The sequence below is a fragment of the Argiope bruennichi genome, chromosome 8 (genome assembly GCF_947563725.1).
Source record: "Argiope bruennichi chromosome 8, qqArgBrue1.1, whole genome shotgun sequence".
NCBI classification, from domain to species: Eukaryota; Metazoa; Arthropoda; class Arachnida; order Araneae; family Araneidae; genus Argiope; species Argiope bruennichi.
The window spans coordinates 115,597,913-115,622,911 of record NC_079158.1 but is presented as its reverse complement, the minus strand read 5'-3'; the positions used below and the strand labels follow the sequence as shown (position 1 = coordinate 115,622,911).

General features: G+C 28.7%; 1 protein-coding gene across 1 annotated transcript; it reads left to right on the top strand.

Moving 5' to 3' along the window:
- On the top strand, window positions 1–6,011 carry LOC129981479 (uncharacterized). The gene is made up of 2 exons (XM_056092327.1): window positions 1–296; window positions 3,739–6,011. Exon 2 carries the CDS (start codon window positions 3,956–3,958, stop codon window positions 5,117–5,119), a length of 1,164 nt encoding a protein of 387 aa, XP_055948302.1. The 5' UTR covers window positions 1–296; window positions 3,739–3,955; the 3' UTR covers window positions 5,120–6,011.
- The last annotated feature ends 18,988 nt before the right edge of the window (window positions 6,012–24,999 follow it).

Sequence of the window (24,999 nt, the reverse complement as noted above, 5' to 3'; positions counted from 1 at the left end):
CGGAATCCACCATCTCAGTGAGTGTCTTTTTCCACTAGACTTGAAGGTTCGTTCGGCATATCATCGGATTTTAAAAAATTTTTCCTCTGAAATTGGACACACATGTTTTCCGAAGAGACAAAGAAGTTCTTGCTTTTGTTGCTCTGCATTTTTTGGGTCTCGCTTCTTGAGTATTTCATCTTTTTGACATCGCAATCACGTTCTTCCTCTCCGGAGAAGTTTTCTTCCCCAGTTGCCTATAGCGACGGAAAAGAATGGCGCCATTGATTTTCACCTACAGCTACACTTCTCTTTTTGTGAGTAATTTTGTCTTAATATTTTTTTCTAGAATACATTCGTTTAAATTTCTATGAGTAGGCTGTATAATCCCATTAGAATGAAATTTTCCTTCTGAAAATATCCCCATCCTGTCGAAAATGATACAAAATTGAAGCGTACGTCATTATTTAAGTAACGGAACAGCAGGTGAAGGAAGTATTGCAACAGGTTTTAAAGTAAGTTTGTATTGAAAAGGAACCGTGCCAACAGTTCCAACATGTAATTTAAAACATTTTAATTTCATGTAAATAAATGAAAAATTATGCGTTAACGGATAAATTAAAACTGATTTATGTTTTTTATTAAAAAAGTGTATTAATTAATGCTAACAATTCTTTGGCAGCATTGTACTCCTTTTCCTCTCAATAATTGAATATTTATCATTTTTAAAATTTATCTATGTACTTTCACATGCATTTTTTTAAAAAATTAGTTTTTTAATGAAAATTAATTACATTAAACAATAAAGAAACTTTGTTTTTTATTATCAAATATTATCATTTCTTTATACTTCATTATTATCTTTCTGATTTAAATTCTAAATATTTTTATTGCATTACAGATTACATTTAACCAAGTAAAATTAGATCTTTCATTTTATATATCTCTTAATTTAAAATGTTAAGTTAGATTTTTTCATTCTAAAGTAAAATGAAATTATTATTTTGATTTATTCGAGAAACATTTATTGAAATCATACATTTAGAATTTTTTTTTGGTTTTACAGTTAATTTACTAGGATTCATTAATTAAAATGATTTAATCATGCTGAAAAGGTCTATAGATGTGGCTAATTAAAGCCAAAATCCTGTATTCTTTGTATGTCAGAAAAGAATTCCCAGTTTTTTGGAAGTTTTTAGAGAAAATTAAATAAACGAAAAATAATTTTGTTCTTTTTCTATTAAGTAAATTGTTATACTATTAAGTAAAGTTTTTTTTAAATTAAATTTTAAACATATTTTAATATATGTTGATCTTAAATTCATGTTCTGAAATATTTTCTAAATGCTGCAGTGTCTTTTATTGTAACATAATTTTTTTAATCATTATTGTTTTGCTTTTGATTCAAGAATTTTTTATCCAATTGCTTTGATGTCTATATCTCTCGCAACAACTTATTTTTTTACTTTTTGTTCTACTCATCAGTGCGTGTTTAATTTTTTTTATTATTCTCTACTATTTATTGAATTGAGGAGTTGATGATGTTACCAATAATAAATCAAAATTTAGTACAAATACATCTTAAACTTGTATTTTATATTTGAAATTATTAATATATTATATTGTTATGAGGGGTACAGTGTTACAGCTGGTGCAAATGAATAGGATTGTTCATTATTTTAAAATATTGCTGGCATTAATCAATTGATAATGATACCCGAAAATAAAGCTAACTATTATATTTTTATTATATCAAGGCACAAGAATAAAAAAAAATTATCTGATGGCTATTTATATTTTATTCCATAAATAATAATATACAAAATCCATTGAGGAGGTTTTACAATTATTTTTTTAAAGTTGTTGAAATGAAGTCACATTTGAATAACGCAGGTTTGGCAACACTGAAATCAACAATGCTGCAGAAAATATCTATCAAATGATTTGACTTGTCAATGAAGAATTTTGCCATAAATACTTTATTTATTTGAATTACAAAATTAATAAAAAATATATCGCATTCAGATAATATAAATTATCGAGCAAATGATATAAATTCCTTCTAGTTTTGCCATAGAAAATTTTATGTATTATAATTTAATGGATAAATGCAATACGATCCCACTGCCACTCCAAGCGCATGCAGATATCATTCAGTCCGTTTGATAATACTCGTAAAAAAAGGATATCAGATATGATGCACTATTCTTTATCTGTTAGATCATATTTTTTAAACGCTGTAATCAATAATTACTGAAGCCAAAATATAGAAATGATCAACTCAATAACATTTTGAAAAAAGAATCCTGTTTTTTTTTTTTTTTTTTTTTTTTTTTTTTTAATTTGAAGAGTGACTACTTACAAAAGAAAATAAAGGATATTTTTCCAATTATTATTTTAGAGGTCTTTCTTTAAAGATTACTTAAAACTTACAAGGGAAGCGCACGATGTTGAAAATACAGTTCAAGATGAGATTTAGTATAAAGGTAGTATGCATTTAGAATGTTCACTCATGAAAATATCAAAGCGAAATGGCCCTCAAACCTTCTGCATAGCTTATATACTAACAATGTGGCGCCGTTAACCACTATTACTATTCGCGCTTTAGCATCGGCGACACATTGTTAGTATATAAGCTATGCAGAAGGTTTGATGGCCATTTTCTCGAAATTGACTGGCCATTGCGCTTTAATATTTTCCTGAGTGAGCATTCTAAATATATACTACCTTTATACTAAATCTCATTCTGAAATGAATTTTCAACCTACTGCTCTCCCTTTGTCAGCAAAATAAAAACGGAAAATGAAATTCAGTTGTTTGTTTCTTAAAGAATTTTATCCATTTTTTAAAATCTGTAAATATTTTCTTTATAAATCAGTTTGTCATATTAAACTGATTTAACACAACTGATTAAATAAATAGTATAAATTCTTTAAATAGCAGTATATAGTATAAATTCCACCGAGAATTGCCATAGAAAACTACGTGGATGGTGAAGTTGTAATTCAATAGATAAAAGCATCACAATCATCCACCCCGTCGACACAATTCCGTTTTCTCTTAATTCGTTCGATAAAAACCTTTGAAAAATGAACATCAAATAAAATGTGCCCTTCATGATCTGTAATTTCCATCGTCCTTCAAACGTAATAATCAATGAATTGATAGAAAGGTATAAAAATGTTAATAAGAGCTCAAAGTAAGATAATTGTTACCGAAGTATAAAATTCGATATTATTTTTCTAAGGATTAGGAAACACGTAGTAGATTCGTAGATTTTTAATAGAAAAAATGTTTGAATTTAATGGCACCTGCGAAAATTATTTTTGCAACTATGCATAAAGGAATTAACAAAAGATATTAAAGCAGTTGACGATGGGTGATCGTTAAGTTGGTTGAGTTTCAAAAATAATTTTTTTTTTTTTTTTGCATTTTCAACAGGTATAAAAATAATATTTATGCGATTATATTTTCAATATTAATGATCAGATAATGGGAAATTTCATAGGGTTTTTTTTATTTGACCAGGTACAAAATGAAATACCTTAAACAATAATACTGGGTAAGCATATCCATTGACCAACGTCAAATGGATTCTATAGTTCTATATCCAAAATAGCACAGCAACAGCACAGATTATTTATTAACAGTAGAGATTAATTTGACTTTAAACCATATAAATTATATTTTTTATATTTCAAAGATTTCTGAAATTTCTACTTATGTATATTTATATATTTTATTCTTTTTTATTTTCAGTCTGTTTCAATACAAATATCAGGAATAATGAAATCTCACAAGTTGTTTCGTTTGCAACGTGTGTAACCGAACATGGATTCAACTGAACCATTTCATCAAGTCGCATTTTTGTAAAGCAACTTAATCAGTGAAATTCCCTTCTACAAGGAAACGTTTATTGTCTCTACATAAATATAGACAAACTTAACTCTGCTACTTATACGTAGGAAAATATATCATGGCTTTGAATTTCTTACCATCTCTACAACATATAGCAGCTGTTAAAGTGGCATTAACCGTCTATAATGACGACATTATCCACTTCTTTTGCGAATTTGTTAAGAAAGATGTAAATTATAGTGATTCATTTTGTACCAATTGGAGTCAAGAAAAACGAATAAGACAAAGAAGAAAAGAAATTAGTCAGAAATTATCCACACTTCTCCCGAAATTTTTCGTAGATCGAATCGTAAACTTACTTCAGCCAATAGTTGCTGAAATCTTTTATTGTGTTAGAGACCATTCTAATATCGCTACCCACATTCAGAAGAGTCATATCACGAATACTTTACGCTGGAAATCGGAAGGAACAATTGACAGAACCGAAACTTCGAAACAACTCATTCGAAACGAAAGCATCGATAAGAGAGTGCGTTTTGTTTTAGCATCTATCTACTTTTTGGAGCAAGATGTTTTGCAATTATGGCAAAGTATGACGGAGGAAGAAAGGGAAAACATTTATCGCATCGACTTTAATCTTGCTGTCAGATTTTGGATGAAATGTTTGAGAGAAAATGCTGCTTCTCCTTGGAAACAATGGATTCCAGAATACTTAAGTATTGACCAAAAGGAACTTCGATTTTCTAATTTTAAAAATAGAAGTAGGCGCGTAAGAATGAACTTATTTTACAATGAGTTGAACGGTTTGAATAAAAAAAAATTCTTACATAAGTTGTGCCCTTACTTAAGTTGTGATTTGCGTGTATGTTATTATTTAACTGATGAGACTGAACGTGGCAAGATCTTTAACAATTCAGGCTATTTATTAGATTTAAAAATAAAAGATCTGCTCTGTTTCTATTTGGATTGGCCGTTACAAACCCTTTTCCTAGACATGGTAGATCAGATCTGGGACCATTTAACTCCAGAATGTTTTGAACATTGCTTGTGTTTTATAGTGTATGATAAAATTTTGAAATGTATGGAAGATTTCGAATATCAGAATCTTTTTAAGGATTTATGGAATCGGATTCCCGATAATTACAAAGAACAATTTTGCAGGCATACTCTTATTTGCGCTTATGCAATGATGCGTTATGACAGAAAAACGAGCACTTTATGGATTGGGAAATTTCTTGAAATATGTGCAGATTTGAATATAGTAGACTTTAGAGATGTATAATCCACGATTTTTTGAAAAAACAAATAATTTTGCTATTGTTATTTTTAAAAGTTTGCTCAAAATATCTGTTATTTCAATCATATTATTAATTAAAATTATTAATTAGCATTAAATATAAAATTTATTAATTGTAATTAATACTTAATTTACTAATTTAAGTAACGTGTGATTGAATTAATTTATCTGTTTCAGCTTAATATCTTAATTTTGATTTTTTTTCAAAACTATTTAATTTCTTTATTGGAGTAAATCATTTTCTGAAAAATTTGAATTAATTATGTATGTCATTTCTTTAAAAGGTTCACTTTAGTTCTATATTCTACCAAGAGATGACGTTTGCAGTAAGCAGAATATATGCAATCAAAGTCATGTCACAAGCAATTAAAAGTGATCTTTATGGAATAGTGCATCGTCAAATACGAATATCGGGAAGTCAAGGTCACTCCCATGAAGTGGAGCTGTGACTTTACATTTTCCAATGAGGTCTCACACTTTCCAGTGAAGTCACCGCTCCGATAAATTTCAGTGATATGTGGATCAATGATACGATAATTCCAAGAATAACTGGTCCGTTCACTTTTCAACCCATTCACAGATTTCTCCTTTTCTCTTTATTCGTGTTAAGGGGATGGGACCCTCAGGGCCCAAGAGAAGAATGATTTGTGTTTCTGGAATTTTTTTTTTTCCAATCCATGGAGTGTCGGGGATCAGCTGATACCCCTTCTTTTCTTTCAGAGATGTTGGCTCAGCCCGCTTAAGTGTTTTTAGCATAATGTCAATACGTAGAGTTTTTCATAACGTTTAACGTGATAATGATTAATTTTATATTAATAAAGTGAAAAGAAAATTTCTTTTTTTTAAAAGTTGATTATTTTCCAAGTATTATACAACAAAGAGGTCTTATATTCTTTTTTTGTTAAATATATTTTGAAAAAAAAAAATTGTTATCGTGTAAATTTTTCTTATACAAAATACATACTTTTATGGATGTGATTTCATAGATCTTTGTAAATGAAACCATTCATTTCTGCTATTACAATTAGAAAGAATCATTAGATGTATTGATTATTAACTAATTTTAAGCATAACTAATTGTATATTCCTTTTATAGGCTTTTTTTGTTCTTTAAAAAGTATTTTGAAAAGAATATAAACTTTTTTTCTCCTAAAATGTCAGTTTTAAATCTAATTTTTTAGGATGGATGACGTAATATATTTATCCATTGCTCTAAATTACGATTCTTTTAAAATTGAATTTCTCGATTTCCGACATTGTTTACTACTTTTAAGTGTCACAAATTGAGAAAAGATATTACTTTGTCCTTCTGCAGATTTTCCACACATTAGGAATTCTAATAAATTCCCAGCCACTCGAAAGCAATTGCATAAGGCGTCGAATTTTCGCTTTGTGAGAAAAATAGATCCTTCTTTTTTTTTTTTTTTTTTGATTTTCTGAGAAAGATTAAAATTGCCTTGTAGTTTCAAAAGGCAGCATATCTGAGTGGAAATTGGTAATCCTGTTTCATATAACACCGCATGAAACTCACGTAAAAAATTTATAGTTTTTGCTTTGGTAAAGTTCTAGTTGTTAATATTTAAATGTGACCAATCTCATGAATTCTTTTAAAATGCTTAAATTTATTAAAACTTTTTTATTACATTGAATTGTAAAAATATTTCTCGAAATGAGGAAAAAGGATTTAATTCTTGAAACAAACAAATAAAAAAATTCATATATTTGTATAATTTTTATATGGAGTGGATTTAGTTCTTGTTCTGCTATTAAAATATTTGCATCTGTTTTGTGTGTCTGTGTGCAGTTTTAAGAATAAGTAGAACTGATTTGATTTCATTGTATCGAAAATTGTTATAGTGTTGTTAGAATATTTTGTAACCGTTAATGAAATAAAATCTTAGTTATTTACTCTGCATTTTTAGTAATTTTTATTATACTACATTTCTTTATAGTATTCACTAAAGTATTGCGAATACTATGTTTCCTTTTCATAACCTCCAGAAAAATAAGATTTTTACTATATAAATTTTTTTTTATTGATAGTCTTATTCTGCTACACTATTCTGCAAGTTTATTGCAGGAAGACTTTGGCTTTGAACTTTTTTCACAATTTTTCTAGGGGTTAAATTTTCTGCTGCATTGCCAATAATTTGAATGTATATATTCTTTTGTGTTCATAAAAATAAAGAAGAGACTAATTTGATTTTACAATAAAATAATAATTAAGTTAGTATTTTATACAATGTGCAACTGTATTAAAATTCAAATTATAACAAATGGTATTATACAATAAGTAATAAATTTAATAATTATTATCGCTACTTGAAATGAAGTTTTCAAGAAAATAAAAAATCCCTAGTGTCCATCCAAATGTCATTTAAACACCTTTTTTAGAATGTTTTATTAACTTTCATTTTTGCATAAAATCGTATATTCTCCAAAGAACCTTGTATTTCAGTTTTTTTTTAAATTTTAACATTAAGTCAACTAAATTATATTTTGAGAACATTTTCAATTGAAATCGACAATAATCACAATCAAGATTAGTAAATCAAATATATTCGCCAGCGGTTTTCAAAAGAGATTGTTAAAATGTTATCAATTTAAAATTTCGTGAACAATAAAATAAAATTATTCTACAACAATGTTTTTTTAATTTTAGACTAAAGCTTTTAAAGATGAAAGAAGCCGTAAACAAAATAAATCTACAAATATCAAAATGAGTGGCGTAGTAAAAACATATTCAAGTTTCCACATGTGTTAAGTAATTACTTATTTAAATGAAAGATATCAATCCTCTTTTTCAAATAGAGTTTTTTCTCAGAATAAATATTTTTCTGTGGAGACTTGAGTGGGAAAGAAAACTTGTTTTCGTACAATGAAGTAGACCGCGTATAGATTCTAGCGATAGTCGTTATCATGCAATGGGATAGGGAGATAGAAATAGGAAGCTCTCTGCTTTTGATCAATAGGTCCTGAAGCCCCCCACTACTGTTTGTGGGAGGTCTGTTCCTGGAAAATGGATCAGTGGGTAAGGGACTTTCCCTATGCATCATTGAACACTTGTTCGAGAGCTTCCATTGGACAGATCGTATCGATTGTTACTTTCTATCGTGATCCAAGACTTGTAATCGAAATATCACCAGTAAGATCATATCAAGGATTTGAATTACACCCCTCTTTCAAAAATATTGATCACTGATATTTGTGACTTTTTGATATTGGTTACGTAATAACAGTTCGTAAAATATTCGTCATCCCTAAGATTTTGACATTTTGCATTAATTTTGTCTATTAAAACCATATTTCGAACAAATTAGGCAGAAAAGATTTTTTATTGTCTTTAAGAAAGTGCAGACATATGATGAAAATACAAGCCCTTTGTGGCAAACGCATATTTTTGCATTTATATTATTGTGTTTTTTTTTTTTTTAATTTTGTATCGCATTTTTATATCTCAGTTTTTTTAACCTCTGTTTTAAAATTTGGAAAACCGTATCATTTCACCTAAGTGTTCGTTTCTGCCCGTAGCAAATGCTGTAATTCTTTTTGGGAATCGCTGATAAAAAAATTAAAACATGGTTTGCAAGTTTCACACACTATTTCGTGTTTCAATATTGAATTGTTATTTATTTTCCCAGCGCCCATTGAACTGCAGCACTTTTTTCAAATATTTTTCAGCACTTTTCAATCTTTACTAAATTTAATCTGCGATTTTTAATGTATTCTTATTTCCATTGTTACAATTTTTTTGTTTTTATATTTCTAATATTGGTTTATATTTTTTGTTTAAATATTATTTGGTCTGTCTTTCAACCTCTCCTTCGTCTCTCTCTCTCTCTCTCTCTCTCTCTCTATATATATATATATATAAGATTGCATTAAATTATAATATCATTGAATTCGCTTGAATGTTAACTGTTTTAGAAAGAGAATAAACATCTTGTTTTATTTTTATGTAAATGAACGGAATAAAACATTAATATGTATTATTTTTCTAGTTAGACATATTGTATTTTAAGTTAATAAATGTCATGGATATTAAGCGAAATAGGGAAAGTTAATAAATCAGTACATTTATTTCACTTATGAGGAAATCTCTAAACCAGGTGTCAAATGTATATTCTTCAGATTATAACAATAATGTTAGAGGAAGTACCAGGGAAACATATGTTAAAACTAGTGTAATATAATGTGATAACTTTTTTTTAGCAGAAAATGCCATGTTGAAAAACCGTAGATTAATTTTAAAAATAAACATAAGATATTCTTTCAAAGAAAAAAATAAAAATGCAAAGTTAATATAATTTGTTCTTAATTTTATTATTTTATTCATTATTTTTCTAAGTCTTATACAAGAATTAAACCCTGAAAAAGAGAGAATATAATTTTTAAGATTAATTTTAAATATAAACATAGAATATTATTTTAAAATAAAAATTGAAAATCAATAAACTTTGTTCTACAATTCATTATTTTATTTATTATTTTCTAAATCTTTATACAAGAATAAAACTCTAAAAAATAGAGATTATGCGTTTTAAGGATTAACTTTTGGTTTCAATTATTTGACATTTGTATCTTTCAGCAATTTTAGAGTAATTTAGATAGCTAATAGAGTAATTATCCAATATTACGCCATTCGTGTTATCGAAGAAAGGGGCGTAAGCCGGAATCTATTTTGACTTACAAATAAATGGAAAATATTAACTAGTTATGATCTAGGATTAGAAAGCAGATGCTTGGGAAGTAGTTATGTACAACAGTATTTAGCGAATAGAGTTATGAAATAGTTGAAATTTAATATAAAATCGATTCAAGTATTTTCTTACGTCTGGAGGTTTTACTTAAACTTTAATGGATAGTATTAGGTATGATCGAAGGGATTCAGATTCGAACTCAAATTTTATTGCTGAATCGCCATAAAATAGAATTTATTTCCCTTCAATCCCGAAAGGCCAGTGCTCTCCTTCCGGTGCAGAGTAGAAGTTTGGAGATGGGAATACATCTTCTTGTGTACGGCCCGCCACCACTGAACGAATCAGTATCGACAGTTTTTGTTGTGGCCGATTGCTATCTTTTAGCATTTCCATCCTTATAGTGACCGATTCGTCAAACTGACATTCTCTTCGAGGGAATTGACCACAAAGTGGTCAATTACTGTCCTTCCTCCTCCTCTTTCTATTAAAAAAGGAACAGGCCATCACGAAAAGAAAATCTAAATATTTCTCCAAATTCTCGTTTCACAACAGCAGAAATCTGAACAAAAAATAAATATAAAGTCGTAAGTTACTCTTCCATTTTTGGACATATACCATCTGTCAAACCATTGTAGCTTTATTTCTTCTCTTATTTCCCATTTTAAGACACCATTTGATTTGGGGACAATGATGTCAACACTTTCTTTCTGTGCCGCCAACATTGCATATTGATCCGCCTTTTCATTACGATATATTCCAATATGGGCCTTAACCCAATTCCACTCTATCCACTTGTTAGTTTTTACTCTTTTAATCTTTTCTTTTATCGTCCATATTTCCCTATTACCATTGTGACATGATTGTATGGCTTGTAGGACTGACGGAGAATCTGAAAAAATTGAGCACTTCTGTCCGTCCTCCATCTTTTCACAATATTCAACGGCCATCTTTAAAGATTGCACTTCTGCCTAGAAACTTGTGGCATGGTTCGATATTTTCACAAGATTTTTATCGATCACTTTCCCATAGTAGTATACTACTATTGCAACTCCTACTTTATTTTCATCTTTTGAACCATCTGTAAAAATCTATTCCATCCATATCTGGGATTTTCATTCGAAAACCATGAATAAACCATTCTGCAGGGTGTTGTTCGAACTTGTCATCTCATAATATTTATTGCCGAAGCATTTGTTTCCAAATTTAACTATATTACTAGTAATTCTTATTTGAAATTTAGTGAATATTTCCGTTGATTTGAGGTCCATTGGCAAACTTCCCGTTATCACTTGAAGGGCTTCGGTAGAAATGGTTTTATATGCCCCAGACATAATGATGAGACGGCGTCGTTGGATTGCATTTAATGCTTCTCTGATTTTCTTTAGATTTCGCCTATGTCCCCTTGCTCCGTGCCCGAAAAGAATACATGAACACTTGAACAATGGCTCCAGTGTAGATTCTTCTTAGATGGTATTTCTTTTTTCTATAAAATTTTTCCGCAACTGCCACTAGTTTATATGTTAATACATCCACTTTTTTCTTGATCTTACTAAAATGCGACGTAAATGTTAATTTACTGTCCCATATAATTCCCATGTATTTAATTTGATTAGACACATTTATATTGTTATTGCCCATTTTTACGTTAGGCGGATCTGTTAATTTTAAACATTCTCCAAATGTAATAGGCATTTGAATTGTTTTCTTTTCATTAAACTCAAGTTTATGTATTTTGCCCTATTTTATTAGCCTATAAATTATTTGTTTTCCTTTAATTTCCAGTTCATTTTTTGCTCTTCCCTATATTATTAGTAGCACATCATCGGCATACGCCTGTATAAAGCAGTTCTCTGGAAGATTGATCTTAAATGCAGAATTCATACCCAAGTTCCAGAATAACGGCCCGCTGCATGAGCTCTGTGGCACTCCTCTATCCATTATAAATTCCCAATTCTTCCCTCCATCTTGGTAAATGCATTGTCTTTCACTTAAGTAATCTTTAATCACTTTAAAAAGGTTGCTCGGGTAATTCATTTTTATCAGGACATACAAAATTCTTTTCCTCCATACTGAATCAAATGCTTCAGCTACATCCGAAAATAATAACTGTTGTTTTTAGTTTTTGATTCATTGCACCTTTTATTTTACTCCACAGTGCATTTTGTGCTGTTTCACAAGAGTGATTATATCTAAAATCATGTTGATCATGATGTAGTCTATTTTGTGCCGTTAATAAGTGCTGTACTCTTAGTTATCAGTTTATTCCCGATTTTACTAGCTGTTGTTAGCAAACAAATTGGTCTACAGGATTTAGGGTCCTCTAAGTCTCTATTAGTTTTAGGAATTAAAATGAATTTTGCTACTTTTCACTGATTAGGGAACTCACCTTATTCTAAGAACTTATTGTATAACTCTAACAGAATGAATGGATTCTTTCGATTAATTTCAGCAAGCATCTCCATTGGGATGTTGTCTAATCCAGGCGTTTTCTTTATAGCCATTTTATTAATCGTTGTTCTTATTTCATTTATTGCCAAAATTTTATTTTTCTTTTGTTTTATATTCCTCAATACTTTTTCCCATTTTCTTCTGCTTTTTATTTTCTTGTTGGGACTGTTCCTCTTCGAAAATGCATCTCACAATAGTTTCGTTTGTATTTTTTGTTTTTGTTCCATCCTGTTTTTTGACACTGTGCAATACTGTTTTCCTTTTCATTTTATCTGCCGCTAAATTATATGGCAGCTAAAAACAGTTCATTCTCATTATTTCGCTACATAAATTTTCAAAGAATATAATACTTTTCTTTCTCAACATTTCTCTATATATTGATTCATTTGTTTTATATTCTGTATTTATATTATATTCTGTTTTATATTCTGTATTTATATTCTGTTTTATATTCTGTTTCATATTCTGTATTTATATTCTGTTTCATATTCTGTATTTATATTTTGTTTCATATTCTGTATTTATATTCATTTGTCTTCTCTTCATTCTCACTTCAGGGTTTTTACAACGTTGGTATCTGTGCCGCAAGGCTCTTGTCAATTTTCTTTGTTTCTCCAGCTCAGTGTCCCACCAGGGGACCCTGAGGTGATTTGTCTCTTTACTGTTTGAGGTTTGGCTAATTAATTGGATGAACTCTGTAAATCCTTTAGCCCATAATTCTAAATCTTTTTTAGTTTTTATCTTTTGAATTGTCTCTCTAATATTAGCATATTTTTCAGCCACTTGAGAGCTAATTTTCCGAATTTTCCTCTTGCTTAATTTAAATCTGTCTGCTGAAAACACTTTGTCATCCATATTAATTTGAAAATCCAAAAAGCCATAGTCACTCAGAGTACTTTGGATTACCTTCCAGCCCATTGTCATGCAGGTCTTTAGTTGATAAGGTGACATCAATCCAGCTTCTTCCACGTGTAGATTGAAACGTTGGCAATGAGTTTGGATCATTCCAAATAACAAGGTTCTCTTAAAAGTGAATTCTATAAACGAGCCGGCTTCATCTTGTGGCCTAAGAACGGGAAATTCATTTCCCCACAGAGGACTATGAACATCGACATCTCCTCCAAGAAGTATGAATGATGTCCCCAACTGTTCAGATTTTCAAGTTCCTGCAGATTTCTTCCTTATTGTGAGTCGGTGGGAAGTATACCGATAATAACCTGAGGAGTGCAATTCCAATTCTCAATTGTTCTAATTCATTTTTCACTGTTTAATGAATTGAATTAGGCCATTTTCAAATCCCTTGATCACATTGTTTCATCTCATTCTCAAGTGTAAACCTGTACCAGAAATGTTTTCTATCTTATTCCATCAAATAAATTATTTTTGTCGCAGACGTTCTTGTCATTTGTTCAGAGTTAGATCTACAGTTAAATGTTTTATTAAAGTTAAAAGTTATGATAGAAAGGCAACTGATTCTTTTCTGTCAACACTTGAAAAAACAAGCGGAACACTAGAAAATAATCAAGAAAAATTGAAGAAATCATTTATGTATTTACAAGGGATATTGTATTTATAGACAAAAATTCTTCTCTGTGGAGTGAAATGATGTTTTGTTTTTGCGACCAAAAACCTGTTTTAATGAATTAAAAATACTAAACGTTAAAATGTATATCCCTGTAAAATTATTAATGAATAACCTTATAACTTTAAATGAGCAATTATTGTATATATTTTGAATTTATTTTTTTCATGTATATCCGAAATCTGTTCCGGTGGATCACGTTTCTAATTTAGATATAAGTTAGATAAGGTTTTGCTTTTAAGTTTATGTATATAGGTGTCTTTTCTGAAAAAAAATACAACTTTACACACACAAAATTTTTTTATATCTAAATATTGATTATGTCACTATACATAACGTGCATAAGCATCTCAAAGATGGAGTGGTGGTTAGGACTTCGAAGCACCATGCATGTTTCTCATATTCAATCCTGTGTTTGCATTTCAATTAGATTTCGTTGGTCTTATGACTTTAAGCGATAAATTTTTGTATATGTATATGAATTTATTTCTTGTATCCCGAAAACGACTCTAAAGATTTGGATCAATATTCATATTTAGAAAAGGTTTTGCTGTTTAAATTTATCTACATAGGTGTCTTTCCTGAAAAAAAAGAGAGGTTTACACACACGCACACATACACAAAATAACTGTTAGAGCCTTTATCTCTCTGCACACGTGCTCACAGTATCATATCAAATTTTTGTGGTACTTGTATTGCTGGCATGGGATGATAACCTACCGTTTCCTCAAAATTTTGTGGGATGGCTCTATATGACATTATCCGAATACGGATACGCTGGGGTCACATCCAATAACAACAATGCAATTATTATTATTAACTATTCAACCTATAACACGCTAAGCTATGTGCATTCATAGGTTTTTTTTAAATTTATTTAAATGACTTGTTGATATGTAGGGAAGATTGAAAAATATTCATATGTAATCTATATGTGACTCGTATCTAAATATATTGTAATCTCTATAATAATAGTATCTAAATATTTTCTTCGAAAAAACACGATTTCACAAAAGAAATAAAAAAAAGAAAAAGAAGCTCGGTTTTCAAGATATTAACATATAGCACCTCAAAAAATATTTGAAGAGGACATATAGTACACATATTTAACATATAGTATTTCAGTAATATATTCGAGGTAGCACCTCCCATATTCTAGAATAGATGAATCTCCGAAACTTTATAAACACCTTTTTATTACACATTTCGCAACTCCATTTATAATATTTTAGCTGATATTTACATGTATACATCACGGCGCATTTTTGATGTTTGATACATTGCCACACTGATAATATTTCGATACATTCTACAACAATAATGCTAATGTTGCCCGTTCTAAACCGTGTTTAAAAACAAAGATAAAATTAATCTAAATGTATAATTCAATGTTTTACAGTAAACTCTAAGGCTGGTTACACAGTGCGGATTTTTCCATACGGAAACTTGGGATGGTCAACTGTGAGGCGAATTGATATGAGCGAAAATTGAACCTGGGACCTCCTGGTTCGCAGCCTAGCAACATGCCCACAATACAAGATCAATTGCTCGTGTAGCGTGGCTGTTAACTGGCTTATAAGCTTTCACCACAACTGTGTACAAGAAGAAGTATTTGATTCTCAACTGATTCTCTGTTATATAAAATAAACGGACCAAACGTCGCCGATTAGTCGGGGCAATCAAAAATACAATTCCTTCTTGAAAAGAAGAGATCTCGCGTTTCGATTTTTTTTTATGTTACTCTTTGCATATTTGGGATATCAAAAACTTAAAATGGAAATCTCAAATTTTAAATATGATAGCTGCCGTTTAATATAATCCTATCAAGACTTAGGAATTTTGATAAAATCTGGGTAAAAATAAGCTACACTTTTATGTCATTATATCTAATTTCTATTTTTTTTTTATATATCAGTTTAAAAAATTCTTATCATTTGCTTATCTACAAGTATTCTTGAACTGTTCATTTATACATTATTCGTACTCTTATTTATCTATTTATTTTTGAATTTATTGTTACTGCAGTGCCAGGCTTCAAATTAACAAATACTTGACTCATTCAACTCATTCGTTCCCATTCATCAGCGTTTACTGCTTGCTTTTGCTCACAAGAGAGACACGAATTTAAAAATCTCACTTAGTAGAAGATGTGAAATGTTCAATTCTGCTACAGCATTGCTTTGATTCATTTTAAACAAACTTTCATACTTTTGCAGAATATTAATTTTGTCTTTGATAATCAAACCAGTTCTTTTTATCCATATTGTTTTCATATTTTAACCGCAAGCAATAATAGTTATTTAAGTTTTCAAGACAGTGTCGAAGTCCGTTTAAACCAATCCAAACCATTCCAATCAAAACAAAAAGATGTGAAATTCATCCCATGTAAGGAATAACTCACCATAGGTTTCTTTAAAAGTGGAGCGAGAAATTTCGCAAACATCAATTTAAATTTTGGTTGAAAATGAAACATGAGTCGATAATCTATATACTTATAATAAAGCTCAAAGTGTGTGCGTGTATGTGTGTTGGCGCTCTACAGGCCAGGTCATTTGACATACAGCTACCAAATTTGGTACATGTATACCTTAGAGGTCGGGAATGTGCACCTGGGGTCCCTTTTTTGAAATTTTAATTAGAATTTTAATTATTAATTAATAACTAACTTTCCCGCCAAAAAAATCTTCCATTTTCTCCACTGCCAATATTTTCGCCAAAATAATCTTCCATTTTCCCCACCGCCAAATGATTAAGGCTTTAGTTTTTTTTTTTCCCAACAGTAATGAGGCTAGGGTTAACATTTTTTGGCGGATTATTTCAAACGATTCTGTTTATTTTCTTAATGTTTTATGCATTTAAAATTAAACATTGTTAATTAATCCATGTTTCAGATTCATTCTGAAGTACTTTTGAATTAAAATAACACAGAATAAAGGAAATTAAAAATGTCTAATCTGCATAGCCCCAACTGGCGCCGGGGCCCCTTCTACGCCCCAATTGGCGTAGAAAAATTCACGTATTTGCGTTACCTAACTGGAGAAGAAAATTCACGCATGCTCATTGTTCTGATTGTTGTCATGACAACCACTATCAACGGATGATTTAAATTATTTTTAGGTTAGTTGCATGCTTTTGTAAGAAAATTGTATTTATGTTAGTTATATATTTTTTGTATATGCTTATAGTTTTAAGTACATCGTTTTTTAAGTAGTTTTTTTTAACCTGTTTTCAATTATTTAAATTATTTTTAGGTTAGTTGCATGCTTTTGTAATTAAATTGTATTTATGTTAGTTATATATATTTTTTGTATATGCTTATAGTTTAAAGTACATCTTTTTTTAAGTAGTTTTTTTAAACCTGTTTTAGACCGATAATTTTAAACGATTCGTTTTATTTTCTTAGTGTTTGATGCATTTAAAATTAAACATTGTTAATGAATCGATCTGTTCATGATGAATCTGAGAAAATATTGTTGACAAATTCTTGAGATATTACATAAATTAAGAAAGATATTCTTTAGTGCCCATAAAGTTTAAACGCTCAGTGACTCTATTATCAGTAATCATATTATTAAAAAAATGCTTTGTTTCAGTAAAAAAAAGTTGTTGTTGGAAGGGGGGGGGGGGCTGAACACCTGAAAAAATATAATTTAATCAAATAAAGTAATGTTCAATATCTTTAAAATTGTTATTATATGCCTTGACGCACATTCAAAAATGTATCATGCTAGAAAATTATGATTATGGAGCACATGACTTCCAACTTAACAATGTAAGATTAATTTATTCAGAACTAACCGTTTTTATCTTCTTAAATTTTCTTTCGAATCTCTTATTTGAATCATTTTATCTCTTGTTTGTCCAACATCTTTGCTGATGTTGGTTTCAAAATTATTGTAACATATATTAAATTGTATTAATTATATGCAACGGATTTGGTTGTTAGTTTATTTTTAATAAATAATACAGACTTACTAATTTGGCAATTTATTAGAGTAATACAGTTTTATGGCAAAATGAGATAGATTTCTTTTAATCTGTATCATTTTACCAATATCTAAATCCACTGCTAGACACTGGCATTTAAATCTACAAGTTCCTGACAATAGGTATTTTATTAATGAATGATTCCTCTTATCGTTAACTTTCCATTAATTAATTTTTTGGCATGGAAATCTTTTTTTGCAAGTATCCATGATTCTATGGAAGAAGTAAACCTGGAATTAGAATTATTTTCTATCTATTTTAAAATGATATCAATTTCTTACTCTTTTATTCTCATAAATTATTATATCTGATACAAGAAATCAGAATAGTTACCGAGTGACTTAACAAAAAAGTCTTGTATATTACAACTGATTTTCATTCCTTTCTTAATGGTCAAATCACTTATTTTTTATTTTTCTCTTTTTAGTGTATTTATTTTTCTCATTTTCTCATTTACTTTTTCTCATTTTTTATTTTAGTACGCTATGTTTATAACGTAGATAAATTATTATTGCTCTCTGGCTCTGGTGCACGATAAGTTTTAAAACAAAGACATTAAAAATTGTCTTCAACGCAGTAAGCTTCTTTATTTAACTCATATACCTCATTATAAACGAAAAGTAATTCATATGAGGGGTCATGTCAGGTTTCTTCTTTGTTATGAATTATACTGAATATAAATAAACCGTGCTTTAAGATGATAATTTTATGAAAGTAGATAGGTAAAACAAGACACAGAAAAATTAGAAGTAACGAATGTTTTGGGCGTTTTTTTAATTGTATAAAGAATTACTTGTTCTTTCAATAACAAATACTTCTGCTCGAGACAAGTGACGATGATTTTTAATGGGGTGAATGTTAATCCTAGCTTTCTGTTTGGGGAAAGGACCAACCTCCAGTGGTAAGAAATTCAATCATATTTTCAAGGTGATGATTTGAATGAAGAATGTGTACAAAATGCGTATTGATACCATTGAAGAGGGTAGTACAATTTAAACGGTTGTCTCCATATTCTGCTGTTTTGTCAACCTCTTTTTAGCCAGTACATAAAAACTTGAGAGGTAATGCAGCGAATGTTCAGAAAATCCTTTCAGATGTCAGATCTTGTTTTTCTTTCAAAATGTCAAATGTCAAATTTTCTTTTAAAATGTCAGATCTTGTTTTTAGTACGTGACAGGCGTATTTTAAAGATGAAAATAGTAAGATGAAATCGTCTGAAAGAAAGCTAAGAAATTATTTTCAGACTATAAGAAAAACAGGTTATAATATTGTGATTCGAATTATTATGCAGAAGCTCATAGAACAGAAATTCTTACTCTTTCAATTTTTAATAATGAAGATTTCTATGTGGAAAGTATGAACTATTGCTATGCAAATAACAACTACGAAGTTACCACAATTAAAAACGACAATTCCAAAGAGTTATCGCACATCAAAAATAAAATTGTATCTTGTGAACATTGACAATTCGCTTATTTTCGTTTGTTAAAACCTATCGGTGCATTAACATCCTTTCATGCACGTCATCCTTTTGTAAAAAATATTGGGAATCATTTATCTGTTATATGAATTATTGATATATATTAGATAAAAAAAATAACAACAAAGGTGATAAAGCATGACGTAAATCAGTCTCAGAGAGAAACGCATCAAACAATTTTATAAATTTTTGTTAAAAGAAGAACACCGTCTCCATGGATTTTAAAATAATATTTGTCTGAAGAATCTCAAAATTGTTGGTTGAAATAATTATAACGTGGGGGGGGGGGGAGGGGACGCACCTAAAGAAACATAATTGATTCAAATGAAGAAACATTCAATACCTTAAAAATAGTTATTATATGCTTAGACGCATGTTTACAAATATCACATGCCAGAGAGGATTGGAACCATCTTGGTAATAAGGCTTATTGTTATTAGGTCCTCTTTTTTTTTTTTTTTTTTTTTTTTTTAGATATGGAGTAGGGAATAAAAGGAAGAAATGTCTTCTCTAGTTTCTTTATATTTACTACTTCAATAAGTTCTTTACAAAATATGAAGTCAAAAGATTTTCTGGTACATTTAATAATTGATATAATATTTTCAACTGCAATCTTTCAAATTGTAGATTCGCCTCCTTTACCGTTTTTGTGAGAGAATTCGTTTCAATCGTTCCAGGAAATATTTAAATGTGCTAGAGTCTAAACTAATACTATCTTTTGATTTAGGTTTGCTCTAATTATGAATTTTCTAGGGTTCTATGCCATGAATAACTCCTGGTGATTTGAAAGATAACTTTGTGAAGTCTGAAGAAAGGAATAAAATTTATTATCAGTAAAATTAATTCTTTTGTCTGGAACTGAGAGGTGATGAATAACCTGACAGATCGCTAAAGCTCAGACCATACAAATGGAATTAATGAAATTAACTCGATTATTATAATAACTTGTTAGTATAATAAGATGTTTTAAAATGACATTGAAACAAAATTGCAAAAATTAAAACTTTACATAACCTGAATAAAATAATTTTTGTAGTTTAAGATTTTTTTTTTTTTTTTTTTTTTTTTTGTAAAATCGCAAATAAAATCCTATCCTATGGCTCATCTAAAGTTATAAGCGAAATCTAATTGAATTGCAAACGTGGGGTACAACATTAGAGAAATGTATGGAAGCCATAACCACTACTCGTTCTCTGATATCCTTCTGCAGGTTATGTATAGCCACATATCAGGGTCGTATAGAGATTTGTTTATATTTGACTGTTTCCATTCGACAATAAGTAATAAAAGTAATAAAAGACAATAAGTAATTATTTGTGCCCCAAAATTTAACGTTTAGTTTATGTAGCTTCTTAATATAAAAAATATTATAAAGAATAAATTATTTTTATCATTCTCAACTTTACTTTTATAAAATGAGAAAGTTGCATTACATTAATCTATTACATTATTAAATTTTAAAATTTCGTAACTACTCGAGAAAGTGCTGACAGTCCTAAGCGATTTTTGAAAAACAATAGAACCCTAACATCTTTTCATGAGTTATTAATAATTTTTAAATTATAATACAAAATTCATTAACAAAATTGCAGGTGTTAATTTAAATAATGTTTACAGCATGTAATATGAAGGCAGCCGTTTTGAACAATCAATTTGAATATAAAACCATGTTTGAATCAATTTTTAATAATAATAGGAAATTTAATTAATTTTTTTTAAATAAAGGAGACATTTGTCTGTTTCAGTAAGGAAAAGGAGTCTTATTTAAAAATCTTTCTCACGTTTTGGATATTTGAATTGAACTTAACAAGTCTTAGGCGCATTGCTATTGACTAAATGAGCAATGAATTTTTAATTAATAAGAAACAATTATTTAATAAATTGTTATGAAATTTTTTCGTTTTGCTCGGTAATATTTGTGATCGAAATTTAGAGATCTATTTAGTTATTTATAGAGTAGAAATTTGGCGTTTCAGTTCTATTTATGTGAATTAATAAATTGTCTTTTTTTCACAGAATTCACTAAAAATTCCATGCTCTTGGTCATATCCATGGTATTGCACAGATCATAAAAGAAGTCTGAATAATTTCTGCATAATTAATAGTTGAAAGTAACCTCAAACATGATTTTCTAAAAATGATGTGCGTCTGGTTTTGGCTATGTTTTTTTTTTCTTTTAATATTTCGAATTAAAGTAAAATGTTACAAGTACATAGTGTCAAAAATTCTTTTATCGATTTTTCACTAATACTTAATGCAAATGCAATTGAGATTTGATTCTTAACGATTTAATATACAGTGGATGCCGCTTGGTATGACCGTATTAATGCTTTTAATCGTTTTATATTATTAATACTCTTTTGTCTCGAATCGACATATTCAAATGCACTCAAAATTATTCATTTAATGTGATCACTATGCTGTTTAATACTATACGGTTGCCCTTTTTAAAAAAACTTTTCTGGCAACAATAATAATTAAAGCCATTTATGAGTTTTTTAAGTTTTTATATTTAACTTTATTACGATGAAAAAAAGGCAATTTTCTAGCAACAGTATTTTAAAAAATGTGATAAGTTTTGAAATTTTTAAAACGTTTATAGAATGTTTAATTTTAAATGCTTATAAAATATTTCAAGTAATTTATATTTCTAACATTTCGACAAATAAAAGCATTGAATTCATGATCTGACTGTTTGATAAAATTAATTAACTTCTTTCTAACTTAAGTCCCAAAAATTTAAAAATATTAACACTGGCTTTTTTTAACAAAATAACTAAAACTCTTAGGCCTAAACCTAAACTGATTCTTATAACACTTATATGTGAATGCATCTTCAAGAAATTTCAAGTGTCTTTCTTGAACAGCAGAAAACCTTGAGGGAATGGAAAGCCCATGTATTAACGAAAATAAAAGCACGAGAAAAATACATTTAAAGTTTATAACGTTATAAACCAGAAACTAATAATGATTTTGGAGATCAATTTTTTAATGTTATTTATCAATCTATAAAGCGGACAAAACATTATTTTAACTAAAATTGATTGCATAATTTTATTCTTATTCAAAATTTGTGGCAGCACAATATCAGTGTCAATCAAACGTCAAATTATTCAACTGAGTGAAAACTTAATATTTTCATAAAAGTTGTGGAAAGAACACATTTATACAAAATAATTAACGCTTAAACAAATAATATTAACATAAACCAAAAATTACAATTTAACTAGGATTGTTTTTTTCGTCCAGCTTTATATTTCACTGATTTTATATTATTTCGAAAACAGGTTCTGCTATAATCAGTGTAATGCTAATCGAATAATTAATCGATTGATTAATTTTTTTAAATCAATTCATTGGAATGGCAGTACTTTCCTCATGGAACGAGTGTTCAATTTGTTTTATCTGGATTTGAGATTTCTAGATTAATTTGAAAAGGCAACTACACTGTCAGGTGTGGATTGAAATATGTACGGTCATAAAATATTGCTAACAGCGAAAAATATCAAAAGGAAAATAGATTAAAAAAACAGAAATGATCTGAGTATTAAAATAATTGGTGACAGGTCCGAAAATTTACTGTAAATGAACCAGCGTAACGTAGAGTCGCAACCGAAAATTTCGTAAACTTCGTAAAATTTTGAATAATAATAATAATAATCTGTTAGCTTTTTCTGAGTAAAACCAAATAAAAAATGTTGAAGATTTTGACCATGTGCAACATTCTTAAGCCGAAATGCACATGATATTTTGTAACTGACATGCAGCATCGTTTAAAAAATTTTGAAATACATTACAAGTCCAAATAATATATAAGTGAACTGTTAAGGAAGAATTGTCGACAGGAACAATCAACGAAGTTTTGAAATAAAATATAAATAACCTTTAGGTAAGACTTTTTATGCTTTTGCTTGATATAATAAAAATATATTAGTTGATTTTGACCAATTCGGCTATCGTTAACAATCGATTGAAATTATCAAATTCCTAAAATCGCGAAGGATCACAATAAATGACAATATTGTATTTATGTCGTAATATTGTACTTCTAATTGAAATACAATATTTTAATAATTTCAGAAATAAAATATAATTTTTGGTTAATTTGAATTAAATTTCCATTCATTAAGAGTGGCATCACCTGTTTCGTAACTCAATACACAAAAACAATTATTCGTAATGAGGAATGAAAAGTATTCAAGATTTTAAAGTAAAAAATAATAAAAAAAAATTTAAAAACAGAGACTGCTTAATATATCAACAATAAAAAAGTCGTTATTAAAAATGTAGAATTCAAAACTACTGACCCTCAAAAATTCTAGACCCTTGAGTAAAACTATAATATTAAAAAAAAAATGCTATAATACAAGACACTGCAGCATTTTAGCTGAAAAAAGGAAACAATTCAAAACATGAATTTAAAATTAAAACATGTTAAAATGCATTTAAAATTTTAAAAAAGAGCTTTACTTATTAGTATATTAATAAAATTATGTAATTAAATTTATTTTTATACTTTATTTAATTTTCCTATTAAAATTTCATTTTTCTGAAAACTAAGGATTCTTTTCTGGCATTTTAATTTATGAATCCTAGTAAATTAAATGTAAAATTATGCAAAGTTCATAAATATATGATTTTAATAAAAATTATTCAAATAAAGCAAATTAATAATAGTTTCGATTTGTTTTAGAAATTACAAAGTAAAACATGGTATTCTAAATTAAATTAATGGACAAAATTTACGATATAATTTTACTTGCGAATTTGAAATTTTTAAGGCAATAAAAATACTTAGAATTTAACCGTTAATCATAATATTGAAAGAAAAAGAAGAAAGAACAATATTTTATGTCACTACAAAAAAATCAATTTGAATTTTTATTGTTACAATTAATTACAATTGAATTAATTTTTATGAAAAAATTAATTTCTTAAATGAATGAATGCAAATGTACATACTTAAATTCTAAATATAATAAATATATAATTATTGAGAAAAAATTTAGTACAATGAGGCCGAAGAATTATTAGCATTAATTCATAAACTAATTTAATAATAATAAAAAAAACATTTTGAATATGACAGCAAATGCAGAATTTTCATTTGTTTTTTATAATCAAAATGTTTTAAACTTCATGTTGGAAATGTTAATATAATTCCTTTAACAATGCAAGTCTACTTTATAACCTGTTGCTTCACTTGCTTTACCTGTTACCAAAATAGTAAGGCGAAATTTCTCGCAATAAGTGGAGCGAAATCAATATCGTCGTCTGTCTCCGTTGCTATGGGCAACAGGAAATGGCGCGTGGCAGGGGAAGATAATTTCACCGGAGAGGAAGAACATGGTCATGGCTTCGAAAACCTAGATGTATTAAAATAGTAAGAAACGAAGCCAAAAATTGCGTGACAACACAGACAAATTCTTTGTTAGAAAAAAATTGTATCTCTGATTTCAGAGAGAAAATGTTAAAACTACGAGAATATTCTGACCACGTCCAGGAAAAATAAATACACTTGTCAGTTTGGGGATTCCAGGCATGGAGGATCAGAGAGTAACTGCTGTTATTGCAGCAAAACGAGGCGCCATCTTATATTCGAAATTGAAACATCTGCATGATAAAGAAAAAAACAACAACAAAAAAAAATTCGAATGTTTTTGATTCT

Coding starts and splice junctions, on each gene's coding strand:
- LOC129981479 (XM_056092327.1), top strand. CDS start 3,956: ATGGCTTTGAATTTCTTACCATCTCTACAACATATAGCAGCTGTTAAA.